The sequence below is a fragment of the Hyperolius riggenbachi genome, chromosome 8 (genome assembly GCF_040937935.1).
Source record: "Hyperolius riggenbachi isolate aHypRig1 chromosome 8, aHypRig1.pri, whole genome shotgun sequence".
NCBI lineage: Eukaryota > Metazoa > Chordata > Amphibia > Anura > Hyperoliidae > Hyperolius > Hyperolius riggenbachi.
Genome location: NC_090653.1, coordinates 294,729,257 through 294,742,838, shown reverse-complemented (window position 1 = coordinate 294,742,838; position 13,582 = coordinate 294,729,257). Strand labels below are relative to the sequence as shown.

Genomic DNA, 13,582 nt, shown 5'->3' with positions numbered 1-13,582 from the left:
GAATGGCTTCTCCTTGTTCTGATGTCATGTTTGTTGTGTTTAGGGGGATGTGGGGGACATTGGAGACGTCGGGGTTCCTGGACCTCCAGGAGAAAAGGTTTGCCCAAAATAAGGTCTAAAATAACAGATGGATTCAATATTTCCCTACTTGTTGCCTATAACTTTGACTTGTGCCCTCAGGGAGAACTGGGGCCAGCTGGCAACATTGGAAATCCTGGGCCCAGTGGCGTCATTGGAGAGCGCGGAACAAGAGGCACAAAAGGAGAGAAAGGGCAAGGAGGTCCCCAGGTGAGCAAAGTGAGAAAGAATGGGCTGGACGCTTCCCAACAAACGAGAGAGTTCCTCACTGCTGCAGCCTCTTTCTGATTTATTGTAATAATGTAAGGTTTGGGAGGTATAACTCCCGGAGTCAGCGTGTATGTCCCAGGCTGGAGGTCTCACTCTTCACCTAGCTGTCCCTGCCTGGCACACCACTAACCGACACCTACACTGTCCCTGCCTGACACATCACTAACCGACACCTACACTGACCCACGACTAACTGACACCTACACTGTCCCTGCCTGGCACACCACTAACTGACACCTACACTGACCCTACCTGGCACACCACTAACCAACACCTACACTGTCCCTGCCTGGCACACACCACTAACTGACACCTACACTGTCCCTGCCTGGCTCACCACTAACTGATACCTACACTGTCCCTGCCTGGCACACCACTAACTGACACCTACACTGTCCCTACCTGGCACACCACTAACCAACACCTACACTGTCCCTGCCTGGCACACACCACTAACTGACACCTACACTGTCCCTGCCTGGCTCACCACTAACTGATACCTACACTGTCCCTGCCTGGCACACCACTAACTGACACCTACACTATCCCTACCTGGCACACACCACTAACTGACACCTACACTGTCCCTACCTGGCACACACCACTAACTGATACCTACACTGTCCCTGCCTGGCACACCGCTAACCAACACCTACACTGTCCCTGCCTGGCCCACGACTGACACCTACACTATCCCTGCCTGGCACACCACTAACTGATACCTACACTGTCCAAGCCTGGCACACCACTAACTGACACCTACACTGTCCCTACCTGGCACACACCACTAACTGACACCTACACTGTCCCTACCTGGCACACACCACTAACTGATACCTACACTGTCCAAGCCTGGCACACCACTAGCTGACACCTACACTGTCCCTGCCTGGCACATCACTAACTGACACCTACACTGTCCAAGCCTGGCACACCACTAACTGACACCTACACTGTCCCTGCCTGGCACACCACTGACACCTACACTGTCCCTGCCTGGCACACCACTAACTGATACCTACACTGTCCAAGCCTGGCACACCACTAACTGACACCCACACTGTCCCTGCCTGGCACACCACTAACTGACACCTAAACTGTCCAAGCCTGGCACACCACTAACTGACACATACACTGTCCCTGCCTGGCACACCACTAACTGACACCTACACTATCCCTGCCTGGTACACCACTAACTGACACCTACACTGTCCCTGCCTGGCACACCACTGACACCTACACTATCCCTGCCTGGTATACCACTAACTGACACCTACACTATCCCTGCCTGGCACACCACTAGCTGGCCAAAATAAGGACTTAGGCGAGAAAGGCATACAAGCTGACGTAGAAGACAAATATACCACCCGGAGCCACTACTGAGGCTAGCAACACAGTTCAACAGTTCAGAGGTATCACATAGGTCATTACCTGAATCCAGAGGAATGAAGCAATCAGCGTCGAGAGTCAGTAGTAACAGGGATGACAGGCAAGTCCCCAGGTAACAGACAATCCAGATAACATGCAAGAGGTATCCAATAACAAGCAATGGTCGGTCCAGACAGCAGGCAGAGAGTATCCAGTAAACAAGCGAGGGTCAGTCCAGGCAGCAGGCCGAGAGTATCCAGTAAACAAGCGAGGGTCAGTCCATGCAGCAGGCAAGAAAGTATCCAGTAAACAAGCGAGGGTCAGTCCATGCAGCAGGCAAGAAAGTATCCAGTAAACAAGCGAGGGTCAGACCATGCAGCAGGCAAGAGAGTATCCAGTAAACAGGCAAGGGTCAGTCCAGGCAGCAGACATGGGATATGCAGGAAACAACAAGGGTTAATCACAGCAGACAGGAATAGTCAAATATAAGGCAAGGTCAAATCCAGCAATCAGTAATCAAAGAGTGTAAACCCAGCAACTAGCCAAAGCTATGCTTATCATGGGCCATGACTGGGAGCACTCTGCAGGTTTAAATATAATACAGCATCCAATCAGCTGCCGGCCACACTCCACACAACCAATCACACAACAAGGCCCTGCCTAGGAATGAAGAATCAGCTGACAGATCGGTGTCAGCTGACAGTTGTTTACCTTTGCGGAGGGTGTACTGGGAATGCGCCCTCCGCCTATCTGGATGTGCAGCCTGTGAGTCACCGGCAGCGTCATCAGTGGGGAACAAGCGCTGAGACCCGGAAGCGGCAGCTTCCGATCGGGTCTCGGCAGAATCCAGACCCCCCCCACGGGTATATTCCTCATAAATAATTTATAATGCTTGCGTAAGATATAAAGACCGGTGCCCCATAATGTAAACCTTGCTGTCTTTCAGGGTCCTCCTGGAGTGATGGGAACCCCAGGACCTCACGGGCCATCAGGAGACACGGTATATTCCCACATGACACCTAGTTATTATACAGAAGGTTCATGTATTGGAAATCTATGGAAAAGTTCACAGTTATTCGGGAAAAGCAGAACTTGGCAACTGAGTTTCCTTATTGTTTTCATTTCCAGGGTACATCTGGAGATCCGGGATCGTCTGGCCCACATGGGCCTCCAGGAATGAAGGTAATCTTCTTATACAAATGTTGTCGTTGTGACACAATATTGTTACGCTGTTATTGTGAGATCTGGAAGATGTTGTAGTGTTTTTCCCTTATCTCTTTCAGGGTGATGTAGGCCTCGGCGGTGTGACTGGTGATCCCGGCACCCGGGGAGGCCTGGTAGGTGTATTGTATGTTTTTAGGCTGCGTACCTTTCAGCTAACCACAGTGCATAGTAATCATTTATTTTCTCTATTATTAGGGCCCTCCTGGGGTAAGAGGTGAGAAGGGGGAGCAAGGCCACCATGGAACCCCGGTAAGTGTGGAGATTAGATCAGATAGATGAAGAGAATTAAGTATTAGTGAAGTCTTCTGACATGTACCAATTTTCAGGGTCTCCCAGGTCCAATCGGAAGTAAAGGTGCTCAAGGCCATCCAGGGCTTCCCGGTCCAGAGGGACAAAAGGGAGAAACAGGAAGTGAGGGACAACAAGGTGCCCAGGTAAAACCTATAAAAATCATTTATTTCCGGACAGAAGCAGTTCTCAGATCCTCAGGGGTAGAGCTTAGCAGAACTGGGTGTGGCTTTAGTGAACTGCTGGGTGGGGCCTTACAACGAAAGAGAAAACAACACATCCAGAACTCTAGTGTCTTAGTTGGTCAGTAATGGGAGAGTCCATGTCTTTTCTTATGACGAGGGGAACGATGGCTGGTGGGATATGATATGATAAAATATAAGCGTATTATTAGCGACATCATCAAATCTTCTTCATTTAAAGGGAGCGACAGGGCCGCCTGGTGAGACGGGAGCAGCGGGAATGCCTGGAAGGGAGGTGAGGAATCAACAGTCAATAACTTTATTAGTAAATGTGGAGACACAAACAAGCTGGACCAGCCCCCTGGCCTCTTTGTTTTGCATTTTAGGGGTTACCTGGTGAAAAGGGGCAGCCTGGAAAGCCGGGAGAGGCGGGGCTAGCGGTGAGTGCCCAAACCACAAACGTATAATCTGATGATGTACCTACTGATTACAGGCTCAGTGTGATCAGCATTTATTGTCTTTGTTTCCCAGGGATCTATGGGACACCACGGAACTGAGGGAAGAGCTGGGCTGAAAGGAGAGAAGGTAAACACTCCTCCATTCATCTACTGCAAGGATCGGCCGCAACCAATCCAGAGCTAACAAAAGGCAGATCTCAAGGCATAAATATATAACAGCTCGGCAGTCACGGTGATAATAGATTATCTTTCTTGTCTGGAAAGAGCTTTCTGCAGCTCAAAATTGGGTTTTGAAATTTTGATCACATGACCAGAAGTAGAGAAAGAGTCAGTTTACAGATTCTGGGGGTGGAGCCACTGCAGCTGCTCAGATTACATCATCTTCAGTGTTCAGAATGCAAGGGGGCAGAGCACAGACTGAATCTCTCTGGGAAAACTGCAGCTTATAGCACAGACAGAAATTCCTTATCTCATGAGTTACTTCCCTTATGCTTGCTATTAAAGGACCACTATCGCGAAAAAAGTAGGCAGTTAAAATCTTGGGAGATGGGGGATTCTGAGGGGTTTCTTTATTTTCAACAGCATTTCCTGAACAGCAGTTGCAAAGTCTAACTGGGAGGCTGGCTGGGATTTTACTGTTTTGGCAGTTAAACTTCTGTTCGGGAAATGCTGTTGAAAACAAAGAAAACCTTGAGGATCCCCCATGAAGAGATGGACTGGCCCAAAACCTTTCGGTTCTGTCAGATTTTAACTGCCTACTTTTTTCTCGATAGCAAGTTAATAATCATGTAGAGCAATATGTGATCCTCAGAATGCGGACGTGATGGCTGCAGCCACGTGAATGTGTCATGTGATCTCTTGCAGGGAGACAGCGGGAAGGACGGTCGCGCTGGAACGCCGGGCAGCATTGGCAGGAAGGTAAGCGGGTTGTGGATCTTCAGAAAAAGATTGTATTATCAAAGTAGGAAATATTGGAGATTCCAGGAGATGCCATTTGCCAAATAGAACCATGGATCCAGGACAGTGATGGCCAGTTCACCGGCAGACAGTTTCCGGCAAACTTCAGCTGTTCATCGTTCACATTTAATGCAAGCTTTTTTTGTCAACAGTTTGCATTCGCATTTAACATTAATGTCAATGGCTGCCGAGTTTAGCGGTTCATAGCAAAGTCAACCCCCGTACCAAATTTTAATGTTTGTATGTATGTTAATGAGGACAGTGGGAACAAGAGGAAAAAATGTTTTTTTAAAACTATGGCTGCATAAGGATCCCCGGCAACTTTACCTATTTTTTGGACCGTTAAAATGTTTTTGTTCAGAGTGTGGGAAATAAAAAAAATGACATGGGGTCCCCCCTCCGAGCCTCTTTCACCCCTTGTCCCCCATGCAGACTGGGATGGCCTGAATGCAGAGCCCCGGATGCATTAAGAAGGGGATCCCAAGATGCCAGCGCCCTCCCCAGGAGAAATAAATATAGGGGTACATAGTAACCCTTACGCATTTCCACAAAGGGTTAAAAAGAAATAAACACTCAACCGCGAAAAAAGTATTTTATGTTTTTAAATTAACCATGAATACTTACTTTAAAGAAAACCTGTAAAGAAAAAAACCTCCCCTGGGGGGTACTCACCTCGGGTGGTGGAAGCCTCCGGATCCTATCGAGGCTTCCCCTGTCCTCCTCGGTCCCACGGTGGCGGCGATAAAACTCCCCAAACAGCGGGATGTAAATATTTACCTTCCCGGCTCCTGTGCAGGTGTAGTATCGGCTCTCCGCTTGGAGATAGGCGGAAATAGCCGATCGCTGTCGGGCCGCTCTACTGCGCAGGCGCAAGTATCCTGCACCTGCACAGTAGAGCTGACCCGGGTAATTTTTGGTGTGGGAGGTTAATTTTAAATTTAATAATGTGGGTTTATTTTTGTAAAAACTGTATGTAGATGTAATTTTACATCAAAAATTCTTTTTTAAGCCCTGGAAGCGACGTGCTCACTTCCAGGATGTATAAGGAGGATGGGAAACTTTTTTTCATCAGAAAGATGGTGGTTTCTGATAAGAAGCCGTCTGTCTTTCTACCGGGGACTTAGATCAGTGAATCGGAAATATGTTCCCGTTCATTAATCTCCGAGCCAACAGGAGGCAGCATGTGCGAGCGTGTGCAGCAGCCGTCTGGACGTGACAGTCACATCCAGGCGGCTTAAATGGTTAGAGGCCCTGCACATTTGGTGTTTCTGCTCATACAGAGGCTTTGCTATTAACTGCTATTCGGTGGCCATTGACTTCAGTGTTAAATGCAAACGACAAACAGCCGAAGGTAACTGTCCACCAGCAAACTTTCTTCATCTGCATTGTCACAATAAAGGTGGCCACTATTGCTCCAATCTTTTTCATCCAATTTTATCAAATCTATTCAGTATAAGGGAAAGTTGAGTGATGGATAATTTAGGCAGTTCCTTACATAGTAAGGGTACAATGGTTAATTTGCATATATTCAGCAGTGGTGCCTGGGAGACATCTCGAGCTCACTCTAACCTAAATTATCGCAAATTCTTTCTGTTTTAGGAAAGCAAACTTTTGTTTTTCTTTACATAGAAATGGTAAGATTGGATGAAAAAAGATTGGACCATTAGTGGCCACCTTACGCCAGAGTCAGTTGACCATCTCGACTTGTGGCCAGCAGAAATGTTGGTATTTCCTTGTCTTTCTGTTGGCAGTTTATGTCACAGGAACAGGAAGACAGGAAAACCTCCAACATTGTCAGCAGGAGAAATATGACAACGGAAGGCACAGACCCAGCAGCATTCCCTTTACCAATTCTATTGATTGGCTTTGGCTGTGGCTTGCCGGTCCGGTGTAATGATCTTGTTTTGTGTTGGCTGCAGGGTAAACGTGGAAAGGCGGGGCCCAGACCACCACGTGCGCCTCATGGACTCAAGGTAAGGACAATACACTTGTGGGGTAGAATAATGTAAAGTCTGGAGGCCACTGAGCAATCACAAGTGCTTCGCGATTTGTGCAGCATTTTATCAAGCGATTTTACTGGCGATATTGAAAGAATATGCAGAAAATACTACAGGCCGCGAGATGGGATTTCATACAAACGGCAACTCTAATGTGGAATCACCCTCTTAGGGTTACCCTGTCCTAGCGGTCTGCCGATCACCGGCGACCTGTAAAGGCAGTGTACGCTCTGCTAGTGGCCCCGCCCTAAATCCTGCAGACAGAGGGGAGGCGACATATTATATATATATATATATATATATATATATATATATATAATATATATACGTATATAGCCTCTACTAGTGGCCTCGCCCTTAATCCCGGGGACAAAGAGGAGGCAACATTATATACACTCTGCTAGTGGCCCCCGCCCTAAATCCCGGGGACAGAGGGCAGGCGACATTATATACGTTTTATTCTCATTTATAGTTATTTTCCCACAATACAGTTCTGAAAAGTGCATCAGAACTGGAGCTGAAAGGAATTCGAGATGAGAGACATTGTACAGCGCCTTGCTAAAGTATTCACACACCCCCCCCCCCCCACACCTTTCTTGGCTTTGTACCTATTTTCTTACATTCCAGCCTGTAATTTTAATATTTCTCAATCTTATTTTATGTAATGGATCTGCACATAATATTCTAAGTTGGTGAAGTGAAATGAAAAAAAAAAACACATTTAACCACTTAAAGGGACTCCGAGCTCAAGTAAAAAAGGAAACTAGTAGTCACCCAGGGCTTTTTACAGCCCAGTGCTGGTCGGGAGGTCCCACGACGGCGTCCTGGCTCCTCTCCTAGGCCCCGCTCCGGAATGGCTGCCCGGCGGCAGCCCGGCGACACTGGGCCGAGTGTCGGGCTCCTTCTTTGGCGTATGACGCGGCTGACGTCACCACGCCGGCCGCCTCGCGTCATCACGGCAGCCGGCGTGACAGTACGGCGCATGCACGGAGCGGGGCCTAGGAGAGGAGCCAGGATGCCGTCGTGGGACCTCCTGACCAGCACTGGGCTGTAGAAAGCCCCGGGTGACTACTATTTTCCTTTTTTACTTGAGCTCGGAGTCCCTTTAAGTGGTTAAATGTGTTTTTTTTTTTCATTTTACTTCAGCAACTTCAGTCCCTTTAAGCCCGAAGAGTTGTTTATTTTTTGCATCTGAGCAACTTTTACTTCCCATTCATTTTCCAATAACTTTATCACTACTAATCACAATGCATTAGTCTATATCTTGTTTTTTCCGCCACCAATTAAGCTTTCTTTGGGTGATACATTTTGCTAAAAAATATTTTATTCTAAATCCATTTTAACAGGAATATTAAGAAAGAAATGGAAAAAAAATCATTATTTCTCAGTTTTTGGCCATTATAGTTTGAAATTAATACATGCTACCGGAATTAAAACCCTTGTATTTTATTTGCCCATTTATCCCGCTTATTGCACCATTTAAATAATGTCCCTATCACAATGTACAAACACCACTAAGCAAGAGGCGTCACACCATGAAGACCAAGGAGCTCTCCAAACATCACTAAGCAAGAGACATCACACCATGAAGACCAAGGAGCTCTCCAAACATCACTAAGCAAGAGACATCACACCATGAAGACCAAGGAGCTCTCCAAACACCACTAAGCAAGAGGCGTCACACCATGAAGACCAAGGAGCTCTCCAAACACCACTAAGCAAGAGACATCACACCATGAAGACCAAGGAGCTCTCCAAACACCACCAAGCAAGAGGCGTCACACCATGAAGACCAAGGAGCTCTCCACGCAAGTCATGGTTGGGTTATAAAAACAAATATCAAAAGCTTTGAACATCCCTCAGAGCACCATCAAATCCATCAACTTCTAATGCAATGAACATGATACCACAACAAGCCTGCCAAGAGAGGGCCGCACACCTAACTTACAGACCGGGCAAGAAAGGCAATAATCAGAAAGGCAGAACAGAGACCAGAAGTAAACCTCCAGGAGTTGCAGAGCTCCACACACCAGAGACTGGATTATCTGTCCATAGGACCACAATAAGCCGTACACCCCATAGAGCTGGGCTTTATGAAAGAGTGGCTAGAGAAAAAGTCATTACTTAGCGATAAAAATAAGAAGACAGTTTTTGCATTTGCGCCAGAAGGCATGTGGGTGACTCTCCAAATGTATGGAGGAAGGTGCGCTGCTCAGATGAGACTAAAATGTAACTTTTTCTCCACCCAAAAAAATTGCTTTGTCTGGCGCAAATCTAACATATGGCAGCCTCCATATACCTCTCAGCTCGGGTTTCTTATAAAGGGAGAAGCATTACTGAATTATTGCGGAGGATGTTCATGTGCATCCTCTTCCATTTTGTGTGAAAGGAATTGTCATACAAACGTAATCACTTCTTGTAAATGTAACAAACTCCCTCTGTAGCCACATACAATTCCCAATATCTGACCGAGTGTGAAAGATAAACCGGCCAAACAGGTGGCATGATAAGAGTTTTGGAAATCGTACTGTTATCTGTGAAGACAATAGAATGACTGGGATCACTCAGATCCCTCATCCAGATGTACATTCTCTTTCTTATAATGACTACTTGTGACTTTCAGGGAGCCAAAGGGAGGCGAGGACTTGATGGGCCACCAGGACCAAGAGGACCCTATGTGAGTGTTTTTATTGCCAGCCTTATTGGATTGAAGACGTTTTCCTTCTATGGCTCAGCTATCCATGTGTCTTCCAGGGCATTCCAGGACTCAGGGGACAGAAAGGGGATGCAGGTCTGAAGGGGCTGAAGGTAAGTGACCGATGCCAGCGGAGCCACATGGGTGGTCATTCAGCAACAGCTGCAAACTTGGAAGGAAGATTGGTGGTCAGTTATTCCTTAATGTAACAGCCAGTACCTCCTTGTACATCCGGAAACCCATCATGTGACCATACACACCACTGATCCTAATTACAGCTCCTCGTGTATGAGTGTGTAATTGTGACACGTCCCCTTATTATTATTAAACCCCACCCTCTCTCTCTGCTCAATAGCAAAGCAGACGGAGTGTAAAAATGTCTCGTAGAAGTTAGACTATACTCACTTTATTAACCCCTCACTCCTGCCTTCTGTAACGCACAGCAGATCCTCCTCCCTCCCCCATTCTCATGTAGCCAACTGAAGGTCCAGGGATGATGTGACACTAGAGGCCCCAGCATCATCTCAGCAATCTGATCCCTCTGCAGTCACTCAGCATGGTGCTTCTGCCAATCAGACCTCTCTTCACTGTCCATTGAAGGCAGAGCCAGTGATGTCACCTCCACTATATGGAGCATAGCTCCCAACTGTCCCTCTTTGGAAGCCCTGTCCCTCTGCCCCTCTTTATTCTTCATTTGTCCCTCTTTCAGGACTTTGTCCCTCTTCTTTCTATTTAAATATATATATTTCTCTACTAAAAATGTGTTTGATTGACTCTAAACTTTATTCCCTTCCTTTAAATTGATATATTACTAATTTTAACAAGTTAATATGAAGGAAAATGAACCAGGATAGAAAGGACCAGTGTGGTTTGAATTATAAAACATATTTTTCTTATGCATGACTAGGGGTGTGATGGGGGCGTGATCAGTGGTGTGGCAGGGGCGTGGCTTAAGTGTCCCTCTTTCTCATCTCAAAAAGTTGGGAGGTATGATATGGAGTGCAGGGGGTGTGACTGCAAGCATGATATGGGCAGTGTGCCTGGGGTTTGACTGCAGAGTGTTGTGGGAGGGGCATGGTAAGGACAGCGTAATTAATGAATGTAACCGCCACTATATGGAGTGCAGGGGGTGTGGCTGCAAGTGCCTGGGGTGTGGCTGCAGAGTGTTGTGGGAGGGGCATGGTAAGGACAGTGTAATGAATGAATGTCAACTCCACTATATGCAGGGCAGGGGGCGTGGCTGCAAGCATGATACGGGCAGTGTGCCTGGGGTGTGGCATGGGAGGGGCATGGTAAGGACAGCATAATGAAAAGCAAAGTGGGTGAGAGGTGTCCGCCCAGACAGCAGGGTCACATGACCTCTGTAAGTGAATATAGGAAGGGGGAGGGGTCTGTGTGGTGGAGGGAACAGCATCAGGTGAGCTCAGGTGGAACTGGTTATATACAATGTGTTTCAGGCTCACTGTGTATTATAAGCAAGGAAAACAGCGATGAAAGAGTAATGAAGTGAAGTAATATAGTAATATAATTAGTGGAGGCTATCACTGAGCATGCTGTGGGGTTCTCCTTTAAGAGCTTTCCCTGTACTGTTCCTGTCGCTGGCGTCTGAGGGGCGTGTCTTTTCCCCGCAGGGTGAACCGGGTCTGGACGGGACATTCGGGCCAAAAGGAGAAGCCGGTGAGAAGGTGAGACGGGTTTTCTGTTGACACTGATGGGGATCTGCCTTATCTCATCCTCATATTATTAACCCTCATCTTTCAGGGACAGCCAGGCGTGTCGGGGGCCGCAGGAACACCTGGAGAGAAAGGTGACCAGGTACGAAACACCAGCTGCTTCCACCGGCATAGCTCCCAATTGTCCCTCTTTCGGAGGGACAGTCCCTCTTTTGGGGACCCGGTCCCTCTGTCCCTCTTTCTCCCCATTTGTCCCTCTTTCAGGGTTCATGTACAGATTTATGTAAATATATGTATTTTATCTACTGAAAAATGTGTTTACTTGACTCTAAACTGTCGGGGGCATGATTAGAGGCGGGGCAGAGGCGGAGCTTAAGTGTTCCTCTTTCTTATCTCAAAAAGTTGGGAGGTATGTCCCCCGGTGACACACCAATGATGGCATGATATGATGTCTGCCCTGGGGTAACAAACACGCTGAAACCAGCACAGGAGATTTGGGCGCAGGCAGCTCCCCACTATCCATGGCGGCCTGGAGGGGGAATAGTATTTAATACAGCCAGGACTTGTGCAGCAGCACGATCAGCCATCTACCGGCTGTATCCTGCGCCCAAGTCTACCGTCGCCGTTATCTCTCGTATAGGGATGATCGGAAAAAGCAAATTCCGTTCCGCCGGAATTCACGGATTCTGCCAGCGCTGAATTCCGTCGCTATGAAAATTCCGCCAGATTTTTGCGGAATTCCGGATTCCGGCGGAAAAATTCAAATAATCGCAAATGGAACTTTGTTTATGCTATATGGTAGCCCATAGACCCTATTAACTGTTCCCTTAGTCCTTTTTTTTCTTCCCTCTTTCCTCCTTTCCTCCTCCATTCGTCTTCCAGGAAATTGTAGGATTTCAAAAGCCAGCTTACATACCTTGGCCGGAAATTGAACCCAGGTCTGAGTGCGTGGTAGGCAGCTCTCCTCACCACTATACCACCACCAACACTACATGCTGAAGCCAGCCTAGCATGTACCATTGTGATATATCCAAGAGAAAAATGAGCTTGCTTAGGGAATTATAGGATTTCAAAAGCCAGCTTACATACCTTGGCTGGGAATTGAACCCAGGTCTAGTGCTTGGTATGCTTGTTAGGTAGCTCTCTTCACCACTATACCACCACCAACACTACATGCTGAAGCCAGCCTAGCATGTACCATTATGATATATCCAGGTGAAAAATGAGCTTGCTTAGGGAATTGTAGGATTTCAAAAGTCAGCTTACATACATTGGCCGGGAATTGAACCCAGGTCTAGTGCTCGGTAGGCTGCTATTCTAACCATTATACCACCAACACAACACACTACAATGCTACATGCTGAAGCCAGCCTAGCATGTACCATTGTGATATATCCAAGAGAAAAATGAGCTTGCTTAGGGAATTGGAGGTTTTCAAAAGCCAGCTTACATACATTAGCCGGGAATCAAACCCAGGTCTAGTGCTTGGTAGGCTGCTATCCTAATCATTATACCACCAACACTACATGCTGAAACTTCTTGGAGCAGACTTACTTCCTCCCTCCAAAAGACACACATACATCACCATAAAATCATTCAACAGCAACTGTGTGCACAGTCTTTGTGGTACACAGTCTCTGTGGCACAATTGGTTAGCACGTTTCGCTGTTAACTGCAAGGTTGGTGGTTCAAGCCCACCCAGGCATGGCCTTGCCTTTTGTGTTCAACAGTTGTCCGAAGAGAACCCCGGATAGCCATGTAGATTCATCTCTCTCTCTCTCTAGTAGGGATGGTCACTGCTTTCCGCGGAACTGTATTTTCCGCAATTTCCGAAATTGCCTGTGAAATTCTGCCGGTATCCGTTGATGGTTTTATACTGAAAATTCAGTTCAATGGCATCAAGTCCTAGAGAGAGAGACAGAGAGAGCTCATTTTTCTCTTGGGTATATCACAATGGTACATGCTAGGCTGGCTTCAGCATGTAGCATTGTAGTGTGTTGTGTTGGTGGTATAATGGTTAGGATAGCAGCCTACAGAGCAGTAGGCCTGGGTTCAATTCCTGGGCCTGGCCAATGTATGTGAGTTGGCTTTTGACATCCTACAAATCCCTAAGCAAGCTAATTTTTCTCTTGGATATATCATAATGGTACATGCTAGGCTGGCTTTAGCATGTAGTGTTGGTGGTGGTATAGTGGTGAAGAGAGCTACCTACCAAGCATACGAAGCACTAGACCTGGGTTAAATTCCCGGACAAAGTATGTAAGCTGGCTTTTGAAATCCTACAATTCCCTGGAAGATGAGACCCTCCTCCCTCCGGTAAGAAGGGAGGAGAGGAGGAAGGGAGTCTATCGAGTAGAAATTCTTCTTATTAGGCAGAAATCAGTTCGGTGGG

The 13,582-nt window shown here is 47.1% G+C and overlaps 1 protein-coding gene across 1 annotated transcript in view; it reads left to right on the top strand.

The window, feature by feature from the left end:
- LOC137527509 (collagen alpha-1(XI) chain-like) overlaps positions 1-13,582 on the top strand; it is a 197,329-nt gene that overhangs the window by 139,864 nt on the left and 43,883 nt on the right. Inside the window, exons 32-47 of the mRNA XM_068248027.1 lie at positions 44-97; positions 181-288; positions 2,663-2,716; positions 2,845-2,898; positions 3,000-3,053; positions 3,136-3,189; positions 3,267-3,374; positions 3,652-3,705; positions 3,797-3,850; positions 3,942-3,995; positions 4,733-4,786; positions 6,745-6,798; positions 9,446-9,499; positions 9,577-9,630; positions 11,149-11,202; positions 11,279-11,332. Of these exons, the coding sequence (XP_068104128.1) occupies positions 44-97; positions 181-288; positions 2,663-2,716; positions 2,845-2,898; positions 3,000-3,053; positions 3,136-3,189; positions 3,267-3,374; positions 3,652-3,705; positions 3,797-3,850; positions 3,942-3,995; positions 4,733-4,786; positions 6,745-6,798; positions 9,446-9,499; positions 9,577-9,630; positions 11,149-11,202; positions 11,279-11,332 (972 nt within the window). The remainder of the gene's footprint in view (positions 1-43; positions 98-180; positions 289-2,662; positions 2,717-2,844; positions 2,899-2,999; positions 3,054-3,135; positions 3,190-3,266; positions 3,375-3,651; positions 3,706-3,796; positions 3,851-3,941; positions 3,996-4,732; positions 4,787-6,744; positions 6,799-9,445; positions 9,500-9,576; positions 9,631-11,148; positions 11,203-11,278; positions 11,333-13,582) is intronic.